The sequence below is a fragment of the Lutra lutra genome, chromosome 7 (genome assembly GCF_902655055.1).
Source record: "Lutra lutra chromosome 7, mLutLut1.2, whole genome shotgun sequence".
In the NCBI taxonomy this organism is placed as follows: Eukaryota; Metazoa; Chordata; class Mammalia; order Carnivora; family Mustelidae; genus Lutra; species Lutra lutra.
The window spans coordinates 9,105,349-9,128,700 of record NC_062284.1 but is presented as its reverse complement, the minus strand read 5'-3'; the positions used below and the strand labels follow the sequence as shown (position 1 = coordinate 9,128,700).

The following is a 23,352-nucleotide window of genomic DNA, read 5'->3' as shown; positions in this document are numbered from 1 at the left end:
TGTGACTGAAAAATAAGACCCCACTTACACTTATGCCAAAATGACAGACGTTCTAAACCACTCATCTCCCTGGGCAGGGACGTTAGCCGCCCCCGCCCTCCCCCCATCACAGTGTTTCTAGGCATCCTGGGGACCTCTCAGAGGGAGCCTCACATGTGCTCAGTGCGTCCATGGCAAGTCCACTATTTGTCCACTATTCACAGCTTTCCTGCCATTGTAACCACGAAAGGGGACCGACCGTCCCAACAATGATACATGTGCCAGTGTCTGCTGGAGCCCATACCTGAAGGGCTCCTCTGCTGATGTCCGTGTCTGGAGGACCACGGTGGTTGGCAGCATCTCACAAAGGCCCTCCCGGAGACCGCTCAAGCCCCATCTCACGGGTCTCCACACGTGCCCAGAAGGCCGGCACGGGCACAGGGGCTCTGCCGTCCTCCCATGAACCTCCAACCTCCCAGTGGCATCTGACAGTAATGGCGTTCCTCTTCCCCCTGGGTCCTAAATGCTGCCTTCTGACCCTGGCCATCAAAGCGTGTGAAGAAATATTGCTGGAATATTCTCATGTTCCACATGGGTCTTCAAGGATTTTTTTTTTTTTTTTTTGCTTGCACATTCCTATCAGTGCATTTTTAAAAAATCAACTACTCTAGTCGTCCCCCGTCCACAGTTTCGCTTTCTGTAGACTCAGCTGCTTGCAATCCACTGGAAAGAGGTGACCCTTCTTTGGACCTAGCGTCAGAAGGTCAGTGGTGGCTTCATGCTACGTCATGGCGCCTACATCACCCACCTCACTTTGTCTTGTCGGGTAGGCATTTTGTCATCTCACAGCATCACAAGAAGGGCAAAACAGTGCAATAGGGTATTTTGAGAGAGATAGAGACCACATTCACATAACTTTTATCACAATATATTGTTAAAATTATTCTATTTGATTATTAATCATTGTTCTTAATCTCTTGCTGTGCTTAATTTATAAATTACACTTTATCGTGGGTATGGGTGTATAGGGAAATCGGGATATATAGGGTTTGGTACTATCTGGGGTTTTGGACATTCCCTGGGGGTCTTGGAACGTCTCCCTGAAGATAAGGGAAGGAGTATTCTACCCCTGGATGTGCAAATCTGTTTATTCATGTATTGTATACATATAGCTCTGCACTGATGTAGGATAGATATTAAAACCAGGTACAAAGTGGAAATGTACAAGGATGATCTTTTTCATAATATAAACGCTTATGTACTTATGAGTTACGTTCATGAAAACCACATATAAAAACAGAAATGTAAGAAGAATGGATAGGATAAATGCAAAGAAGTGTTCTTATTCTCTCTGCCTCTACCCCACCTCTTGTCTTTTAAAAAAATCTTTATTTTTCACTGAGGTATAACTGACATACAACATTGTATTATTTTTAAATGTGCAACATACAGGCATTTCCTGTGGAATGATTATACATGAAGTCTAGTTAGTATCTGTTATCAGGCATAATTCTTACAATGAGAATTTTTAAGAACTATTCTCTTAGCAACTTTCAAATCCACAATGCAGTATTGTTGACAGTGGCCCTCGTTCTGGTCTTTTCTCCCCTGCTCACTCCCAGGGGCAGGCACCTCATTCCGGAAATGATACTCTTCTTCAACGTCTGTGTGTGATCCCAGGCGTCCATTCCACACACAGAATTTCACTTCCGTGTGGCTGCTATGTTGGGTGGAATGTGTCTTTCCCTTTGTTTTCACATCAGATCAGGAGACAGGCCAGAGAGGCTGAGGGACTACTTTGGGACACAGGGAGGAGGTCTGGAAGGCTGTCCATCCTAATGTTTGTCAGCCCAGCCTGCCAGGACACAAATACCTTAAACTGGGTGCTTTATTTTTTATTTTTTTTTAAAGATTTTATTTATTTATTTGACAGACAGAGATCACAAGCAGGCAGAGAGGCAGGCAGAGAGAGAGAGAGGAGGAAGCAGGCTCCCTGCGGAGCAGAGAGCCCGATGTGGGGCTCGATCCCAGGACCCTGGGATCATGACCTGAGCCGAAGGCAGAGGCTTTAACCCACTGAGCCACCCAGGTGCCCCAAACTGGGTGCTTTAAATACAGAAAGTTCTTTCCCAGAGTTCTGGAGGCTGAAGTCCAAGATCAAGGTGTGGGCGGGGCTGGTTTCCTCTTTGGCCTGCAGATGGCTTCCTTCTTGCTGTGTCCCCATGAAGTTTGCTTTTCCTCTGTGCACACACACCCCAGCTGTCTCTCATTCCCGGAAGGGGCCCACCCTATGGCCACACTTAACCTTCTTACCTCTTTAAAGGCTTTGTCTCCAAATATAAGCACGGTCAGGTACTAAGATTAGGTTTTCAACATGTGAAATCTGGGGGGAACTTAATTCAGTCGATAATCACTCTCAAACATGAGCTCTTCAAGTTGCTAGTCTGTCTGATGGCTGACCTGGAGGTGTGACCTGGGAGTGCTCCCCCAGAGGGTGCTGGTGGTGTGACCTCCCATGGGATGGCCCAGCAGAATCTCCATCCTTCCAGTGGGGGCTCCTCCATCCCTGACCCCAGGATGCTGTTCCACCAACCCCTCTGCCTGGATTATCCCACCCTCTGCTCTCAACAGCCCCCTTGCCACACACCTCCCCCCTCCACCTGCCCAAATCCTGCCTGTCCTTTCTGCAGACTCAAATGCCACCTCCTCCATGAAGCCCTCCATGAGAAGCAGGCTGAATCTGACACTAGGGTGACCAGAGGGGTTGAGGGCCCTTCAATGAGGAGGGAGTGGTGTTAAAAGCCAGTTTGCTCTTCGTTTGCCAAGCCCTGGGCCCAGGGAGCTGGGTTTGTGAAGGCAAACTCTTTCTTCTGATTTGTACCAAGGCTCTCTGGGGCTAGGAGGGTGTCACAGCCCTGCCAGAAATGACTTGTCTTTTTTTGTGTTAAGATTTTATTTATTTATTAGAGAGAGAGAGAGAGAGAGAGAGTGAGAGAGAGCATGAGGCGGGGTGGGGGTGGGTTGCAGATGGAGAAGCAGGGTCCCCGCTGAGCAGCCAGCCAGACTCAGGGCTCTATCCCAGAGCCCTGGGATCATGACCTGAGCTGAAAGCAGATGCTTAACTGACTGAGCCACCCAGGCGCCCAGAAATGACTTGTCTTTTTTCCTCATTTCCACAGAACGTCATGGCACTTCTCATGCACAATCCTGTATTATACATATTTTTACATTGAATCTTCGCCTTCCTAGAGATGAGTTCTGAGTGTGCCAGATTCTATCTTCCCTTCTTTCAGTTTCTTCCTGGTGTCCACTCAGTCCTTTGTCATTCCTTCGTTCCATATAAATACCCCTGACACTCAGCAGAGTAAATTCAACTGCAGTTTGTTGACTGAAATGTGTGAGTGAGACGTCCCCTCTGCCTCCACATCCTCCGTATCTTCCCGTGTCCTGTCCCCTCAGTCCTTCCTGCTCTTTTGGTCTGTTTCCAGAATTAGACCCCCCTTTGGAGCTAGCCTCAGCTGTGGGTGGCCAGGCGGCCTCTGGTGTGAGCACAGGGCGCCATACCCAAGGTCTCAGCCTTTTTATGACCCGCAAGTGCCTTCTTTGCTGAAGGCCACCCACCCTCATTCTCCAGGGGCTTTCTCTGCGCCGCTCCACACTCCTCTCCCACTGGAGGACAATCAGTTTGACCAGGCAACGTAGACAGAGCCCCCACATCCCAATGCTCCCTCAAAGTAGTGGGCAGAAACTTCTGGCAACCAGGGCCGTGCTTTGAAGAAAGGAAGTGGGCAGAGAGGTAGGCACTGGGCATGGATCAGACCCCAGCTTTTCCAGTGTGGGAGAGGGGTGCTAGGAATGCCTCAGCTGATAGCTCCTGGGAGAACAACACTATTGTGCTCTGATGGAGAGGTGGGTCAAAGCCAGAAAATCCCCACAAAACCAAGCAAGTAAGTGCATTGACTTTCTTCAGGCTGCGGCAACGGGAGAATACCCCAGATCCGAAGATTTGAGTATCTCATGAGGCGAGGTAGTTTTGCCTTCAACTTTTCTAGGGAGGAGCAGGTAAGTTACGGATGGAGTGATTTTAGAGTCGGGCTGTTTCTGTGATCAGGGCTGGTCTCAGTCATCAGGACAGGGAGTGTTTCCTCTCCCTGTCTAGCTAGTTTTGGGGGACAGTAGTTCTGCCAGTCACTGATGGCACAAAGAACAGAAGGCTGGAGGGACAGGGTCCAGCCGGGTCACAGGGAATGTGGGGTTCGTCTGTGAGTCCATGGGAGTCATGAGGAAGAGGGAACAGCCTGTCTTCTCTGTCATATGGGAAAGGCCCGTTCTTTGGGGCAAGCTGTTTTCCAGAACACAAATGAATGGGAAGATTTCAGGATATGCCAGCTTGGGAGAATTTCTTCACTGTGTCTGTTTGCTGGGAGAACGCGGCTCAAGGAAAGTTCAGTGTTGTCCAGTTCTCCCCATGATCTTGTCTGATAAGTATTACCAAGAGTCAAGATCTTGGTAAGATGGAGAGTCTTATGCTGTACCGACTGAGCCAGCCAGGCGCCCCAGCCAGGCCCATTTTGTAACAGGCCTGGCAGGTCTCTGGACACTGAGGCCCTGAGGACCTCTTTTCTCTGCTTCTGCAGACAGCAGCTTCGTGGGGGGGGGGGGGATCTAGACACAGGGAGGGGAGTGGGTTATTTGGAGTCAGCTAGGAAGGAGGAAATTGCAGAAACAAAAGATTGTTTATGTTGAATTATCTGTCCATTTGTTTGAATTCTCCATTGACTTCACACGCTGTGGTCTTGATCTTCATTAGAGAATAAAGTTACAGAGAAGTGGATTGAAATTTTGGTGCCAAGAATGATTTCTTGTCCAAAGAGCGTAAAACCTCTGAGTCTTAAATCGGACTTGAGGGCTTGGATTTGAGGTAGAACTCAACGTTTAGAAAGAAGATCACAGAGGCCATTTGCCAACACGTATCCAACCTTGAACACGGGGACATCCTTCCACCCAGGACTTTTTTTTTTTTTTTAAAGATTTTATTTATTTATTTGACAGAGATCACAAGCAGGCAGAGAGGCAGGCAGAGAGAGAGGGAAGCAGACTCCCTGCTGAGCAGAGAGCCCGATGCGGGGCTCGATCCCAGGACCCTGCGATCATGACCTAAGCTGAAGGCAGAGGCTTTAACCCACTGAGCCACCCAGGTGCACCCCCCACCAGGACTTTCATTCCTAGGAACTAATCTGAAGGAATTAATCAAGTAATGCGCAAAGATGCTCACAGTGAGGGGATTCTCCCTGCGTTGTTTACACTGATAAAGGGTCAAAAACAACTATAAGCCTAATGATAGTTTGCTACATGAATTATAGAAACATGACATAATAAAAAGCCATAACCATTAAAAAGAGAGCATAGAGGTATATTTGTTTGCACAGTGTAGGGGAAAAAAAAAACAACAAACATGTGTTTCAGTTGAAAAGCAGACACTGCTTTTCAGGGTCTGCTGGTTCTGATTCTGGGGGAATTCCCAATCTTTCGTGGTCTTTGAGCTATTTCTTAAATCTATAGATTATAGACAACTAACAACAACACAAATTATTCTTTATGGATGTGTAACATAAATTCTGTCGAGTGTACATTCGTTTGACTCACCTGTCCCCGGGGAGGAAGCCACATCTGTGTCCACCTGCAAATCCATCTCAGTATTCTGGAAACTTCTTCAAGGTTACCTCATCAGTAACAAGTTAAATAAAATTGTTCACATGCGTTCATTTGGTATCAGCAGGAGAGTCATGATCTTGCTTAAAAAAAAAAAAGAGATTCCTTAACCATTGAAAGGTACTTGGGATTATTGTTAAATGATAAAAAACAAACTGCAAATAGAGCGTTTGACATCACGTTTCAGGAAAGGTAGTGTGTGTACCCACAGATGCATGGAAGTAACGGTTAAGTGGAGAATTCATCACCATGTTAGGGTGTATACCTCGGGATGGGTGCGTGGGTGAATCCAATTGTCTTTATGCTTGTTTCATTTCTTCGGCCTGACATGTATGACTCACAGAGTAACGATATGTAAACACCAAAGGAACACTCATCAAAATCTGGGAGATGACACCCTTTCTAACCAGATTCCCAGAGGATTCATTCAGATCCCTCTTTCTTCCAATCTGACAGGTTGAAAGCCAGAAAGTGGCTTTTCCAGCTTCCTTATAAGGGGAGATGAGGTGTCTAACCTTCAGGCAGCTCTGAGGAGTCCTGGCGGCTGGGCTTCCTGCTGGGCTGGCCTGTTGGAGCCATGGAGGCAGGAGGTCTCTAAGTACCATAGTTGAGACGTGATTATGATTTTGAAAGATGGAATGATTGAGTAGTTTTGCCTGGATCTCTCGTGGCTAAGGTGCCAGATGGTCTTTGGAAATACTTGGATCAACGGGAGCAGTGGATGGTTTGAGCTGAGGAAGGGTGCAAAGTTAACCTACTCTTCTAACCTTACGTGAAGAAGCTGGTGGGCAGGCATAGGAGGGGTGGGTAGCCTCCTTGAGGATGCTGGGTGAGGTCATAGGAAGTCACTAGAGATGCTTTCTCAGCCCTGGAGAACAAGCTACTCTGAGCCTCTTGAGTCTTGGAGCAAGGGGTGGGCAGTACATTACTGCCCAGAAAAGTTGCTCTGCCCTGGGAGCCCCTAATGGGGCCATGTCTGCCAAGAATGAAATGGACGTCCTTTGCCCTACAAGAGCTGTTCTATTTTCAGACTGATTCATAACTAAAACAAGAAATAAGTGATGTGAAAGCATTTAGCACTGACTGACACTTGCTCAGTGCACGTTACTGTCTTTCCTCCCTTCCTCCGTCCCTCCCTCCCTATCTTCTTCATCAGAATCTCTGGGGGGCCAGACTGCAGGCCCTGACTCTCAGACTGTTCTGTTTGAAGAGCTGTTTTCCTCAGGTAGTTGCAGAGGCGGTGAGTGGGTCCCAAGCCCTGATGAGGGGGAGGGAACCTGGCTCTCGGTCAAAGCGCCCTCAGCCTCGGAGCTCAGGACGCCGCGGGAGCGCCCTCTAGCGTCAGAGGCTCTGCCGTCGTCAGAGCTTAATTGCCAAGTTTCCTGGTCCAAGCCCTGTCACCTTCTGGTCACTGCAGAGATGACCCACGTCAGTTTAGGTGGCCTGTGCCCCACCCCTTTAGACCCAGTCACTGGGAAGGACTGCAAGGGAACCTACTAAAGCAGCCAGACAAGAAGGGAGGGCGTGTGGAGCTGGAGAGGGAGAGCAGTTTGGAATTTCTTAAAATACAAGTGTCACCTCTTTTCCCCATTCCTCCATGTTTTACTGTGAAAACTTTCAGACACCTGAAAGTTCAAAGAATTTTACAGTGAACACACATCAGGATGACCCATCCCCTTGTGCCATGACGGGCTCCGTGACAAGCGAGCCTGAGCCAGGCTGTGCCTGGTCTTGTTCTGGGCTCGGCTTCTTTCAGGAAATGGATGTGCCCTGGCTCAACATAGACAAGGAAGAGGCACATGTTGGGTGTTCCCGAGAAAGAAGCTTCCAACTCTTCTGAGACCTTCTGGAAGTTGCCTTTTCTCTTCCCCAGGGACATTGGAGTACACAGCTATCAGGACAACAAATGCTGCCGCCATCTTGTTTCCTGTCTGAGAAAGAGCCAGCCCAGAGAAGGGCAGAGGCAAGCAGATTCTCTGGCTGGATCTCCTGGCCCCCACCCTCCCTCAGGACTTGGAGTTCTGTGAACCAAGGAATATTTTCTTGCATCGACCAAGTTGAAAATTTTTTGTTATTGGCAGCCAAAGACATCCTTCCCTGTTAACTGACCACTTACTATGTACCCCCTACTTTGCTTGGCAGTGTAGAAATAGCATTTCTAGTTTTTATAATGTTTGAGGCAGCTCTAGCACCTACGGTGGCTTTGTAGGAATTAGTAGAGGTTGCCCATCTGGGCAGTTTCAGCCTCGCGGGCCCCCCTCACCTCTTGCTGGGATATCTTTGGTGAGGGCATAGCCTGGAAGTTGCCACTGTTCCCATTTTGCATTTCTGGAGACCCAGGCCCAGACTGGAGAGTGGAAGACAACATGCCCAAGGGCACGTGGTTTGGCCACAGCAGGGTTGGGGATCAAACCCATGTCTTTCAAAAGATCATACCAGGTTTCAAAAATAATGTGTAGTTCTGACTGTAATTGAAGGACTAAAATTAACATGAAAACAAAAAAAAAACATTTCTATTTACTTAAAAATATTTTATTTATTTATTTGAGAGAGAGAGAGCATGAGTAGGGGGAGGGAGAGGGAGAAGCAGAGTCCCCGCTGAGCAGGGAGCCCAAAGCAGGACTTGATCCCAGGACCCTGAGATCACAACTCAAGTCGAAGGCAGACACTTAACTGACTGAGCCATCCAGGCATCTCTTTCATGTACAGTCTTTAGTAAATCTCAGTTCCAATAGGCCAAATTGGAGTAGGATGCTCCAAGGCTCACTAAGACTGTGGAGGAATGCTTTCTGGCCGTGTGATCATGGGTATGTCCCTTATCTTTTCTGAGCTTCAGTATTTGGTCCATTTCATAGGCTAATACTTTCAGTCTTGATCTGTGATGTCACATAATAATGAAACTGCTCCATGTGATTGATACCATGGAAATTAACCATGAAAGTTACTGGAAATTCACAGGACCAGCTCCTGGGAGTAACTGGAGAGAATAATTTTGTTCCAACACTCTGGTGTCATATTCTGTCTTCCTTTTGCTTCAAGCTGGTCTTTCTCCATCTCTGCCTCCCCCCTCCACCACCTCCAGATGCAGACTCCTCTGTTATTGTGAGAACGTGGGAAAGTGACAGCAGTGCAAAGAGAAGGCTCAAAGGAAATCTCCCACACGGGAGTCAGACTGTCGAGCACTGGAGAGCTTAAACAGGAGAGTCCAGGCGTCTGATACTTTTTTGAGAAAGCTTTGAAATTTCCCCATGGTGGGTACAGAATAACCCCAGAATGTCAGCTTGGCTGTTCAGTCTTGCTCTTCTTTTAAAGATGCATTCCCCATAGAGTGACTCCGTAGATGACCTGTGTTTGAATCTTTATCATCTTCTCTCCCATGATCTTCTGCAGGACCTTATTCCAAGTCATCTATAGCAGCTATAATATGATCTAAGTAATATTTCCAAATATGAACCAATTGATATTTTGGTTGTCAAAGAATGATCTGGGTAACCTCTTTAATTATTCCTTTTCTACCCAGACCCTTTAGTATGGTCTAGACCTTACCATTATTGACACGTTAAGCCAGGCTTTGAGAATAGTTCCCCTTTGTTGAGCTCAGGGCCCGGTGCTTGAACTCATATGGATAAGTGGCGTTATCCTTGTTTTACAGATGAGAAGATGGAGACTTGGTGAATTTAAGTGATTTGCCAAAACTCAGCTGGTAAGTCTTCAAGTTACCCAGACCTTTTTTTTCCTTCCTTCTCCCCCCAACCTTTTTTTTTTTTTTTTTTAAAGTAGGCTCCACGCCCAGCAAGGAGCCCAATGCCGGGCTTGAACTCATGACTGTGAGATCAAGACCAGAGCTGAGATCAAGAGTTGGATGCTTAATCGACTGAGCTATCCACATGCCCCAAGTTATCTGACTTCTTGCTCTTTCTACCATACTGTGCTATTTCAGAGTGGTAAAGTCAGTGTTGGTTAGTCTATTGATTATACAAGCCCGTTGATCTGGCTTTTGATGAATTATGGACCATTAGCTTTCACCCGGGCCATTCAAGCCATAACATGTTCCAAGATAAGATAAGAGTTTGTGGGCTCCTGACTTTGCAGTATTTGTGCCTTTGATCTTTGTAGATGTGCCAAGTCTTGTTCCTCTTTTTGTTACAGATACAATGTATCCTATTCAGTCTCTGAACTCAGGCTGCCCTGAACAGCTGTTTGGATAGTTATTTGTAGTTGTGGTTTCCTAAGGGGAACAGTGCAGACGCTGAAGACGGTGCTATCTGAATCAGCGACGAGCCCACCCCATTAAAGGTACAGAGTGGTGCCTCTAAAAAGTCATGGTGTCCAATCTAATGGTGGTTCTTCTATTCCTTTTACCACCTGCTTCAAAGCTTCATTGCCTTGATTGTGCTTTTGCATGATCTTTGGTCTTTCTTCATAAAGACGATGCAAGCCAACAGTGTGACCCCGCCTTGCCACCTATTTCATTCTTACCTAAAACACATCTGTATCTCCATGCTTTCTTGCCTTGTTCTCTATAGCCAATGTGGAAGAGGTATCCATTACCTGGATGTATCATTTGGGGTCCAGATGGGAAGTGGAGTTTATTCAAATGGCTTAAATGGGAGAGACTTTTAACAAAGGGTCTAATCATAACAGGTGTTTGTGGGTTGGGCTTGTAAGTATGAACAAAAGATGTTGGAACTCCCAGAACTAGCAATAATGAAAGACATCACCACCCTTGGACTGATGACACCGGGATTAGAAAACTTGTTCCTAGAGCCTCTGAGATCTGGAGCTGTGGGAGAGATTTTGGTCATGGAGGGACAGGGATGCTGTCAGAGGCGTGGGGGGAGGGCAGGTCTTGGCTGCCCTTGGCAGAGCCCAATTGGAAGGCAGCTGTGCTAGGGAGGGTTCTGCAGAGAAACAGGACCTCTCATTCTCAGTCGCTTTGTCTCTCTCTGTTTCTGTTTCTCTATCTCTACACACACACACACACACACACACACACACAAACACACACACACACTTATTGTAAGGAATTGGTTCACACAACTATGGAGGCTAAGAAGTCTGAAGACATGTAGTTGGCAAGCTGGAGACTCAAGAAAGCTTATGGTGTAAGTTCCAGTCTGAATGCAGGAGACTGACGTCCTAGCTCAAACAGTCAGGCTGGAGAATTTCCCTTGTAACTCAACCTGTTTGTTCTAGTCAGTCCTTCAAGTGATTGGATGAGACCCACCATACTGGGAGGGTGATGTGCTTTACTCAGTCTATCAGTTCAAATGTTAATTTCATCCTCCAAACACCCTGGCAGACACACCCAGGATAATGCTTGTCCAGCTGTCTGGTCACCTCCTGGCCCAACCAAGCTGATACATGAAATTAACCACTGCAGTGGCCGTCTTGGGAGCCCATCTGCTGCACTCTGCAGGGATGGGTCTCCGAGATCCCCAAGGGCAGGGAAGGATAGAGAGAGGACTGGAGAGGAGAATGAATGGAGAATAACCAGGATAATTATTTTATTAAGTGAATTGAACTCCATAGGAAGCAATTAGGAGATTGCTTTATTTTTTCCTCATCGCTACCTTCAATTATACTCCAACTGATCTTGGGCAAAGCCTGTTCTTTTTTAACCACTTTAGGGCCTAATTAGCCTCCTTTTCAGGTATTGAAAAGTCCAATCCGATGTGAAACAAGACACGAATTTCTCAGGCCGTTCAAATAGTTTTCCCTCCCCTCCTCACTCGGTCTGCCTCAGCCACCAGGAGGAAGAGGGCACCTGCCTATCCTTTCTGTGTCCTTGTTCCATGTCACACCCTCTGCCTTACTGTTGGCTTTTCCAGGGCAGGTGCTGGAGGGATGGGTGGGACTCTGGTCAAAGGTCTTTTGACTTAGCTGGAGCTTTTGTTCCTACGTTTCTGTGGGGCTGTTGGAAGCGGTGAGCCACGTGGCTTCTCTAGGGCATATCATTAGGTTCCTCTGAGACATCCCACGGGCACCTTCACTTCTTAATACAGGTGATTCACCCTCTGAGCATTTTCTGACTCTCCCTTGACAGTCACCCCCACGGGGCTCCCCTCTAATGGGGTCCCCTCTCTGCAGCATTCAGTTAATCTGAGCAAAGTCCCCTCAGTGCTGCTCTGACTCAAGTCCTCTCTCCAGCCTACACCTGGTCTGGGGCATCATCCCTGGACCCCCTCTCCCATATGAATCCTTCTGGAGGGAAAATGGACCTGTCTGCGGTCCTTTATCTGTGGTCCTTTCCTTGGTGCCTTGTTATGGCCAGGAGAGCAGGAAGCTTTTGCCTCTGTATGCCCAAATACCAGGGAGCACACACTAGACTCGCCCTTCTATTTCTTTGAATTTCTTTTCTTTTCTTTTTTTTTTAAGATTTTATTTATTTATTTGACAGACAGAGATCACAAGCAGGCAGAGAGGCAGGCAGAGAGAGAGGAGGAAGCAGGGTCCCCGCGAAGCAGAGAGCCCAATGCGGGGCTCGATCTCAGAACCCTGGGATCATGACCTGAGCCAAAGGCAGAGGCTTTAACCCACTGAGCCACCCAGGTGCCCCTCTTTGAATTCCTTAAAAAACATTCCTGTCCCCAAGAAATCCCCTTTGAATCTCCGGCCTCTCTCACACGGGTTGTGGAGGGGGATATCAGCCAACAGGCTTGTGCTCTCTTTACAGTGTAGGGATGAGGCCAGGACTAGGGTAAGGTAAGTGAGGCACTGGCCCAGGTGTGGGATTAAAGAAATGCCAAAACCTCAGTGATCGAGGTAATTAACATCTTTCTGCAATGTTCAAAGCAATCAAAATTAATGTAAATGATGCACGAGGAGCAGAATATAAAAAAATGTAAGGATAGGATCAGAATGGCTGATTTCCCCATTTGCCTCAGGCTCAATTGTGCTTCAGTGAGAGGAATTGTACCTGATCCTGTCTTTATTTAAAACTTTGAGATTTCTCCCCCGTCCATCACTCTATGGTCTTAAATTTGGATTTTTAAATATTGCATTGTCTTGATTCCTGAGCGTTTTGGCCCCTCCTCCCCCTTCAATTTTGCTTCTCAGCCAAGTGCCGCACACATCTCTACCTTGTGTAGGGGCACCTATCACACTGCCCTGGGCTTTGAGGTTTAGTCAAATTCCTGAGAAAATGGCTCATTTTCCACTCCATTGCCTGGTTCATGAAGCCATCCCTGCCTTAAGACTTGGTCTGCAAATTCATCTTTCCAGACCTCTTGTTCAGCTCCTTAGAACATTCTAGAACATTCTTTCTATTGCATGAACATGCTGTGCACTTCCTGTGTCTGTGCCTTTACTCATGCCTTGCCAACAGCCAGGAATGCTTCCTAAATTCCCTGGCTTTGGAACTTCTCCTCTGTCTGTCTCTGGGAGTGGTTCCATCACCCCCTCCGTGAAGCCTTCCATGGCCTCTCTGGAAGGACTGACCCTCGTCTTGTTTCTCCCTCATCAAGTGACCCACACATACCTCTATTACAGCAATGCTGACACTGGGAAGAATGTGTTGATAGGTGGATTAATTTTCCACAGCTGCTGCAACAAATTATCACAAACCTAGTGCCTTAAGACCGTCCATATTTATACTCTCTTACTGTCTGGAGTTCAGAGGTCTACAGTCAAGGTGCTGGTGGGGTTACATTCCTTCTGGAGGCTTTGGGGGAAATCTGGTGCTTTGCCTTTCCCAGCTTCTAGAAGCCACCTGCCTTCCTTGGCTCGTGGTTCCTTCCTCACATCCCTCTAACCTCCCACTTCACATCCCCTATGATTGACTCTGAACCTCCTGCCTGCTTTTATAAGGACCCTGGTGATGACACAGGGTCCACCCCAATAACCCAAGACGTTCTCCCATCTCAGGATGCTTAGCCTAATCACACCTGCAAATTTCCTGAGCCGTGTCGGAGAGTGTGGTCGCGTGTTCTGGGGGTTAGCCTGCAGACATCTTTGGGGGCCATAGTTCTGTCTACCCTATCTATCTATCCTGCCACGAAGGCCAAGTCAGAGCTGTATTCATGGTTTCATCCTCACTGCTGAGCACAAGGCTGAGCATGAAGCCCATCCTTCAAGCGGTCTTGCTGAATGGAAGGGGATTCTCATAGCTTGAGCCTTTTCTCTCTCTTAAGCTCTGTTGTTAGTTCTAGACAGTAGCCCTTGGAACCCTCTGCAGGGTCCAGTCTCTCTGAATTTGAGGAGGTGTCATTACAGATTTCTTCCTAGTCAGGCTGGAGGGGAGGAAAGTGTGGCAGACCGACCGACCCCCTCCAGTTTATCCCAATTTTTTCTTCTAGCTTTAATTCCTTGCTTTATTATTATTAACATTTTTATTTTATTTTATTTTATTTATTTGAGAGAGCAAGAGAAGGTTTTATTTTATTTATTTATTTATTTATTTAGCAGGCTCCCCGCTGAGCAGGGAGCCTGGGACCCTGGGATCACGACTTGAACCGAAGGCAGACATTTAACCAACTGAGCCATCCAGGCGTCCCTAATCCCTTGCTTTAAAACCCACCTCACATTTCCAGTGTATTAAAAATATATTTGGTTTTATGCCATGCGTGCCTTTGAAAGCTGAGAACCACACCGGTCAACTCGGTAGCAGTAATCTGGTTTCATGTTCCCACAGTCTGTAGGAAACAGAGTTCTGAGGAGTTCAGGCTGATTTACGCAGCCCCAGAGAATAGACCTATTCCAGAAATATCCCCATTCTGCTCCCCCCTCCCCACCCCGGCTCTCTGAATTGCCTCAGCGTCTGTTTACAACACAGGAGTCAGCTTTGCCCACCGATTTCCAGGCAGGTTGGGAAGGCAGGAGGAGGGTTGGGTCTGCAGCTTGGGCCCAGGTAGGGGAGGACTGCACCTGTCCCTTAGTTCAGGCCGGGCCCTTCTGGGTCTTGTATTCCGAGTTTTGGGTCCAGTCCTCTGGCAAGTGCTGAAGACTTGCGGAAATGGAAGCCACATTAAGTAATTGAGGGGCGATTAGCGTTCATGGTAATGTTTGCAGGCAGTGCCAAATTAATGTGTGCTAAAAGATTTATGTATCAGCTAAATATTTTGACAGAGAAGTGAAAATAACTGTGAAGACCACTCCATCTGGCTCCCCTTGTTTATTGCCTGAATTATTTACACCACTGCTTTGGAAGTTTCATGGATTCAAGAATTAACGTACAGAAAAATATTCTATCTTTTGACCAGGGTACGAGAGACAAGTTTTTGTTCTGTAAATGGAGGGTAAGGAGGGAAAACAGACGGGATTCCTGAAGGAGTCCATCCTCTCTCCCTTTTCACGTTCAGGACAAATGCCATCCCTTCCCCTCCCCCCAAATCCCTTAAGAATGTGTTGCCCTTATTGCTGGTTGCTGGTGTGGTTGAACTTGCAAGAGAATGAAAGGCTGCTGTTGAAAAACCCTGAACAGTGCCAAACTTAAGGAATTTCAGATCGATTGTGATCTGAGAGGGAACAGAACTTTCTTGGAACCTCAATGCAATATGCAAGGCGGGGGGCGGTGGCGGTGGTGTAGGCATGGGATAGCACAGACGAATATTCAGAAAATGAGATGGAACACTAGTGCCAAATCTGACTTTGAGCACTAGTTCTGCACGTGGGAGGCGAAGAGGCCCCAAAAACTTGGTTAAAGAGATATTAGTGGGCAGATCCCTAGAAATATTGAGGGGAAACACCAGATAGCTTAAAAAAAAAAAAAAAAAAGGCATCCCCTTGCATCCAACATTGAGCGGTTCAGGGAATGCAGTGTACCAATATCCCACTAGGTGGCACTGCTGATCCGCACTTGGAGCATCCGGAGCCTGTCTCCATGGCAACAAGCGTACAAATTTATAGGGAGAATTGGCCTTGTCCTGTGGCATGTGTGAGTGAGTGTGTGTGTGTGTGTGTGTGTGTGTGTGTGTGTGTAGCAGTTTTGAGTGTTCAGAAAAGTCAGCTCTGTGCAGCAGGGACTGTTGATACGCAGCCGTCAAAGACAGAGAATCAAGGAAACATTATCACACTGTGCGAGGCCGTAAGAACACGGGAGTGAAGTGGTTCCTTCTAACACAGTTACAAACTACCTGCACCGGCGGCTGGGGCTTTAATGTTCTTGAATGCAGGTGGATAGGAAGAGAGGGTCTGAGGCATGCTGGGAACCTGGGGGTGGGCTGCGGGCTGCACTGGCTTTGTGCAAGATACTGCAGCGGGACTTCAGCCTGGGGGTGCAGGGGGGAGCCTGGGTTGCTTGAATTGTGGGTGTTCTAGGGATACTGGGATGGAAAATATTACATAAGCCCAGACACCCAGCTCTACGTGTTACTATGTGTCTAGACATTGACGAGCGCTCTCTCGTATGTGGGTATCCCACGCTCTGTGTATAGAATGTGTTTCCAGAATGTGGTTCTTCGAGCCCTTGATAGCTCTCTGATTTGATCAAAAGCCCAGTCCCTGATCCTTCTCTGCTTCCCACTTTATCACAGCAGGGAGCTGGGTGCTCCGTATTCACTATGCACTGCCTGTGGGGACTTCCTGGATTCTCGCTGCAGGTGGGGGGCGGCTCTTAGACCTGCAGGGGACCCACGTGCCACATCCTGCAGAGGGCTAGTAAATGCTGCTCTGGAAGGAAGCCAGCTACTCTGAGTCCTATTTCTGGGCTGCCAGGGAGCCTTTGGGAAATGCCTTGTTTTTGGTCCTAGCTGGTGTCCTGCAGGTCAACAGGTTACACCAGCGGAGGGCTTGTCTCAGTGTAGAGTTCGTGTTTGCTTTTCAGGAATTCTAGCCAATTGTTCTTTAATTTTAGTTTTCATGGACAGAAGGAAAAAAGAGAAAAAATGGAAAAAGGGACTTAGGCAATATTTTTGCAAAGCTTCCTTCCTCCCTTCTTTCTTTCCTCCCTCCCTCCCTCCCTCCCTCTTTCCTTCCTTCCTCTTTCTCCCTCCCTCCCCCTCTTCCTTCCTCTTCTCTCTCTCTCTTTCTAAGATTTTATTTGGCTCAAACCCACAACTCTGTGACCAAGATTTGCATGCTCCAGTGACAAAGCCAGCCAGGAGCCCCAACGAGATTTTTTTTCTAGGAACCTTTTTCACAGTACAGATCAGAAGTTCTACCATTTTATTATTTTCAAATAATGAGATAATTAAAAATTAAAGCAATTCTCAAGAAATGGTATTGTTAAAATGTTAAAATTTTCCAACAGTTGGTGAGGATTCATTCTGGAGTGGCATCTCTAACAATAATGAGAGGTTGTGCAAACTTTTTCTCAAAATTCCCGATCCTGGGGTGCCTGGGTGGCTCAGTGGGTTAAGCCGCTGCCTTCGGCTCAGGTCATGATCCCAGGTCCTGGGTTCAAGCCCCACATCGGGCTGTCTGCTCAGTGGGGAGCCTGCTTCCTCCTCTCTCTCTGCCTGCCTCTCTGCCTACTTGTGATTTCTCTCTGTCAAATAAAAAAAAAAAATTGTATTTAAAAAAAAAAATTCCCGATCCTGTAAAATTAAGAAAAACACAACCAGGAAGAATTGTCTGGCAAATTCCATAGGTCTGTCTTAGGTTTTGCATTTTTTTTGCACCTTGCATTTCCTTCAGTTAGAGCATCAAGATTTAAGACAGGCACCATCCATCCCGAGTATAAGTGGCCATAAAGGATGCTGTGATTGGCAGATGAATGTGGGGCCATGAAGGAACTATGGCCCAGTTTTAGACTTATTATAATAATACATGGTGTAAAAAGTTGTGCCTCTGTAAAACATTTAGCACTGAAGTTAATAAATGAAATATTTATAAGTAGACATTTGACTCTTCCTTCCACATTCCTAGAAAGTTTGCATATTTGAATGGACCACCAAATTTTTTTTAATAACATTTTCTCATTAGGAAAATAAGAGATCTCTATATTTGGCTGACTCCCCTTCTCTGCTTTGGGATAAGAATTTAAATACTTCCTCTATGGCCATACATCTTCCAACACAGCAGAGGAAATGTATAGCAGAAATAAATGTAGAAAGAAGACAGCAGGGTGGGGGCAGTTTTGCATTAGAACTTCCCTCAACACCTGGAGTTTGCAATTTTTAGGATGTCCTCAGTTGATCTGCATGAAGGTAATTTGACTTTAGTTTCCTACACATTCAAACTTCAGGCATATGTAGCTATACTTTTTTTCCCCCCTCATTAGGATTCTAGTAATGGAATTTATTTTCTTTGTTAATATTTACTCCTGAATGCTAGTTCCGACGCTGTCTGCCGCACCCAGAGAGACTGAAGTCACCGACGGACAGCATGGACTTTGGCTTTGTCCCTAATTAAATCAGTGGCCCTGGGAAACTGACAGTCTTTCTCATCACAGAATTTTCTCATCTGTAAGAATGAAGGTAGTAGAATCCCCCTCTGGTGGATAGGTGGCAGGTGTGTCCTGGGCTTGGGCAGAGTTGGCAGGGGCTGTTCACCTGTCCTCTGCCCGCTGACCACTGGGCTCTACCCTGAGCTTCTGTCCAGCCCTCCTTCCTCTTGAAGCGTGCTTACTGGCAGGTGGAGAAAGGGTTTGCATTTTTCACTCAGTTTTTCCCAGAGTTCCCAGCAGTGTGTGTGAGCGTGTGCACACACACCTAGTGGCCAAATTCTTTCCTTAGAGCCCAGCCCTCTTAATCCGAGGGTGAAGGCAGGGATAGTGATGGTCTGGCCAGCCTCATGCTGTCCCTGTCCGCTCCAGCTCCCTGGCCCTGCTCTCAGACAGGAGCACCTGGGCTGATTTTTCCTTTGGGCTTCAAGGTCAGGCCCCACCCAGGGGAATCCCCAGCCCAGCAAATGATCCGTACACGTCTAACTGTGAGACGGCTCAAATGTTTTTTCACAGAGGACCAGAACTCCAGTCCATCAAGGTAGTGGCTGCGCATTGGCTGGGTCTCCAATATTCAGGGACGTTTCTCACTTGGCCTCTGGGGGGCAGTATTGTCCAGCTCCTCCTGCTGACCCAGGCACCCAGGGCTGAAGGCACTCTGCCAAGCATGTGGCCTGCAGCAAAATGCGGTTGCTACAGGATGACGAGCCTGATCACAGGGCCTCAAGCTGCTGCGATGAACTGTTTTCCTTCTTTCCTTCTATTGCAACCACAGGTCAGCAATGCCTTCCTCTGTCAGAGCCCGGGAACCTCTCTCTCAGAGGCCTACTCAGCACTTAGTATCCTGGCCACTTGGCATATTCTGCCATTTTATTGTGGTTTTCGTGTGGGATATCCCTTATCCCTACACTTAGCTTTATGTCGCTGGAGAGAAGGGATGTGTTTTTAGTTTTGCTTGATTCATCACTATCTCTGCTAGCCAACAGCCCCCCACCCCTCGAACACTGGGTCTGGAACAGGGTCTCTGTGTGTGTTTGCTGATGATGGGGTGATGGCGGCAGGGGCAGTGATGTAGAAGCCGAAAGCGAGACCCAGGGGCTGTAGGCACCTGGTGATTCCTGGGTGTTCCTCCCTCCACAGCAGGGCCCTCCATCCTGACCCACTCCCCACCTTTATTCCTCATCCTTCTGTTTCCTTCTGTGTCACATGGGGATGGTACTAACTTGTATTCACTTCACTGCCCACAATTTGAGAAGGACACACTTTCCCTACAACCTCCTTAGGGGCTGATGGCTTAAAAAAACAGGCAAACATAGCCCTTAGGGTTTGAATACCTAAGAGGTGGTCTGACATTCCTTTGGAAAGCCTCTTGCTTTGGGGATAACCATGCTGATGGGGACCCAGGCTGTGCAACCAGGGAGGCACTGAGAAGAGCCTATGGGACTTCTCTGAATTGTTAATGGTGCCTGACACTGTAAGGGACCCGTACAGCTGCTCATGAGAATGGGGTCCGGGGTGCATCACATTGCTATAAACCTTGAGCTTTTGTTCATGGTCCTTTTTTTTTTTAAAGGTTTTATTTTATTTTATTTTTAAAATATTTATTTATTTATTTGACAGAGAGTGCAAACCTGAGTGGAGGGGAGCAGAGGGAGAGAGAGAATCTCTACCAGATTCCCCGATGAGCACAGAGCCCAATGTGGGGCTTGATCGCATGACCTTGAGGCCGGGAGGTCAGATGCCTAAAGGAGCAAGCTGGTGGAGGAGTATGAGACCCAAATTGTCGGGTCCCAGGGATTCAGCTAGAGAGTTATCAGACCATTCTGAACACCTACAAACCCAACAGGAGTTTGAAGGGAAGAAGAGCAGCAATTCTAGGAACAGAAAAGCGACCACTTTCTGGAAGGTAGGACTTGCGGAGAAGTGAATCCGAGACAACGGGAAGATAGACTGCAGGGGGAGGGGCTGGCTCCTGGCAAGCGGTGGAGCAACGGAGCACAAAAGTGAACTTTTAGAAGTCTGTGCCACTGAGGGACGTTGCTCCAGAGGCTAAGCGGGGGTGGAGCCCTTGCGGGGACAGTGTGGTCTCAGGACCTGTGGGGTCACAGAAGGATCGGGGGTGTTTGAATGTGGCAGAGCTCGCAGGTATCGGAGCGGGTAAGCCGACTACAGAGATGGAGCCCAGGAGTGAGCTCTCAGCTCGGGGTCACCTTAAACTGACCTGTGGCTCAGTCGGACCACTGGTCTTTGAGCAGGGACCCCGCAATTGGCAGATCCGGGGAGACTCACCTTCCTCCTTCGGGAGTCTGCGGCAGGAATCTGCTGGGTTTGGAGACTCCAAACGGGGCCGAGCGCCAGAGACAGAAATGCCTGGTCACAGGCCGGGTGATCTCGGAGCGCGGCCCGAGACCAGGGAGATGGGAGGGATTGAGCGCTTTTCTCTGAGGCTGCACTGAGGAGTGGTGCCCCGAGCTCTCTCGGCTCCTCTGGGCGGAGACTGGGCGGCCGCCATCTTCATTCCCGTCCTCCAAGCTCTACGGAAAGTGCTCAGGGAACAAAAGCTCCGAGAGCAAAGCAAGCAGATGACTTAGCCTGGCCCTAGGCAAGGGCGTCGCAATTCCGGTCCCCGCAAAGAGATTTGAGAATCACAGCAACAGACCCCTCCCGCAGATCAGCAAGAACATCCCGCCAAGACCGAGTTCAAGTGTCAATGAGAACTATAGAAATTCAGAGCTAGGGGAAAGCAGCACGTAGAATTCATGGCTTTTTCTTTCATAGTTAAAATTTTTTAATTTTATTTTTTTCTTATTACTCTTTTAAAAAAAATTTTTTTCCTCTTTCCTGTTTTAACCTTTTTAAACTATTGTATCTTATCAATACCCTTTTAAAAATGTTTTTAAGTTTTCATTGTTATAATCATATTCTATCCCCTCATTGTATTTAACCTTGTTTTTTGTATACATATACATTTTTCTTTCTTTAAAATTTTGAGATACAGTTTCTTCTAAAAGATCAAAATATACCCAAAATCTAGCATATGGCTTTGTTCTAGTCTCCAGCCTATTACATTCTCTCCTCTTTTTTTTCAACCAATTTCTTATCTTATCAATTCCTTTTCAAAAATCTTTTTTAATTTTTATATTTATAGTCATATTCCATCCCTCCATCATGTTCACCCTTATTTTTGTGTGTATATATATATATATATATGTTTTTCTTTCTTTAAAATTTTGGGAGGCAGTTTCTTCTAACAGAACAAAATACACCCAAAATCAAGTGTGTGGCTCTGTTCTATTCACCAGTCTAATCATATATGTGTGTGTATACACACACACACACACACACACACACACATATGTATATGGATTATATAAATCAATTAATAACAAAATCAAGGAAACACATAGAGAATAATACAATAATAGTAGGGGACTTTAACACCCATTTCACTAAAATGGACAGATCACCTAAACAAAAGAACAAGGAAATAAATGCTTTAAATGACACACTGGACAAGGTGGACATTACAGATACAGTCAGAAAATTCCATCCCAAAGCAACAGCATACACATTCTTCTCTAGTGCACATGGAACATTCTCCAAAATAGGTCACATCCTGGGTCACAAATCAGGTCTCAACTGGTACCAAAAGATTGGGATCGTTCCCTACATATTTTCAGACCACAATGCTCTAAAGCTTGAACTCAATCACAAGAGGAAAGTTGGAAAGAACTCAAATACATGGAGACTAAAGAGCATCTTACTTAAGAATGAATGGGCTAACCAGGAAATTAAAGAAAAATTAAAAAATTCATGGAAACAGGGGTGCCTGGGTGGCTCAGTGGGTTAAGTCTCTGCCTTCAGCTCAGGTCATGATCCCAGAGTCCTGGGATCGAGCCCCACATTGAGCTCTCTGCTCAGCAGGGAGCCTGGTTCCTCCTCTCTCTCTGCCTGCCTCTCTGCCTACTTGTGATCTCTGTCTGTCAAATAAATAAATAAAATCTTAAAAAAAAACCTCATGGAAACAGATGAAAATGAAAACACAACTGTTCAAAATCTTTGGGATACAGCTAAGGCAGTCCTGAGAGGAAAGTATTTAGCAATACAAGCTTTTCTCAAGAAACAAGAAAGTTCTCAAATACACAACCCAACCCTACACCTAAAGGAGCTGGAGGGAGAACAGCAAATAAAGCCTAAACCCAGCAAGAAAAGAGAAATAATAAAGATCAGAGCAGAAATCAGTGAAACAGAAACCAAAAGAACACTAGAACAGATCAATGAAACTAGGAGCGCTTCTTTGAAAGAATTAATATGATTGATAAACCCCTGGCCAGACTTATCAAAAAGAAAAGAGAAAGGACCCAAATTAATAAAATGAATAAAAATGAATGAAAGAGGAGAGATCACAACCAGCACCAAAGAAATACAAACAATTATAAGAATATATCATGAGCCACTGTACACCAGCAAACTTCACAGTCTGAAAGAAATGGATATTCCTAGAGATCTATAATCTACCAAAACTGAACCAGGAAGAAAGAAAACCTGAACAGACCCCTAACCAGTAAGGAGATTGAAGCAGTCATCAAAAATCTCCAGCAAACTTCACAGTCTGAAAGAAATGGATATTCCTAGAGATCTATAATCTACCAAAACTGAACCAGGAAGAAAGAAAACCTGAACAGACCCCTAACCAGTAAGGAGATTGAAGCAGTCATCAAAAATCTCCCAACAAACAAGAGCCCAGGGCTAGGAAGCTTCCCAGGAGAATTCTACCAAACATTTAAAGAAGAATGAATAGCTATTCTCCTGAAACTGTTCCAAAAAATAGAAATGGAAGGAAAACTTCCAAACTCATCTGATGAGGCCAGCATTACCTTGATCCCAAAACCAGACAAAGACCCCATCAAAAAGGAGAATTACAGACCAATATCCCTGATGAATTTGGATGCAAAATTCTCACCAAAATACTAGCCAATAGGACTCAACAGTACATTAAGAGGATTATCCACCACAACCAAGTGGGATTTATTTCTGGGTTGCAGGGTTGGTTCAACATCTGTAAATCAATCAATGTGATACAACACATTAATAAAAGAAAGAACAAGAACCATATGATAGTCTCGATAGAAGATGAAAAGTATTTGACAAAGTACAGCATCCTTTCTTGATCAAAACTCTTCACAGTGTAGGGATAGAGGATACATACCTCAGTATCATCAAACCCATCTATGAAAAACCCATTCAGCGAATATCATTCTCAATGGGGAAAAACTGAGAGCTTTTCCCCTAAGGTCAGAAACACAGCAAGGATGTCCACTGTCACCACTGCTATTCAA

General features: G+C 46.4%; 1 protein-coding gene across 2 annotated transcripts in view; it reads right to left on the bottom strand.

Moving 5' to 3' along the window:
- Positions 1–20,359, bottom strand: part of KLHL25 (kelch like family member 25) — a 93,623-nt gene extending 73,264 nt beyond the window's left edge. The window contains exons 1-2 of one of the 2 annotated variants that reach the window (XM_047737872.1): positions 20,303–20,359; positions 5,626–5,770 (exon numbers count right to left, since the gene is read on the bottom strand). In XM_047737872.1, the coding sequence (XP_047593828.1) occupies positions 5,626–5,671 (46 nt within the window). In that variant the 5' untranslated portion in view covers positions 5,672–5,770; positions 20,303–20,359. Of the gene's footprint in view, positions 1–5,625; positions 5,775–20,302 lie in introns of both variants that reach the window. The other variant, XM_047737871.1, reaches the window with a different exon arrangement.
- Positions 20,360–23,352: the final 2,993 nt, after the last annotated feature.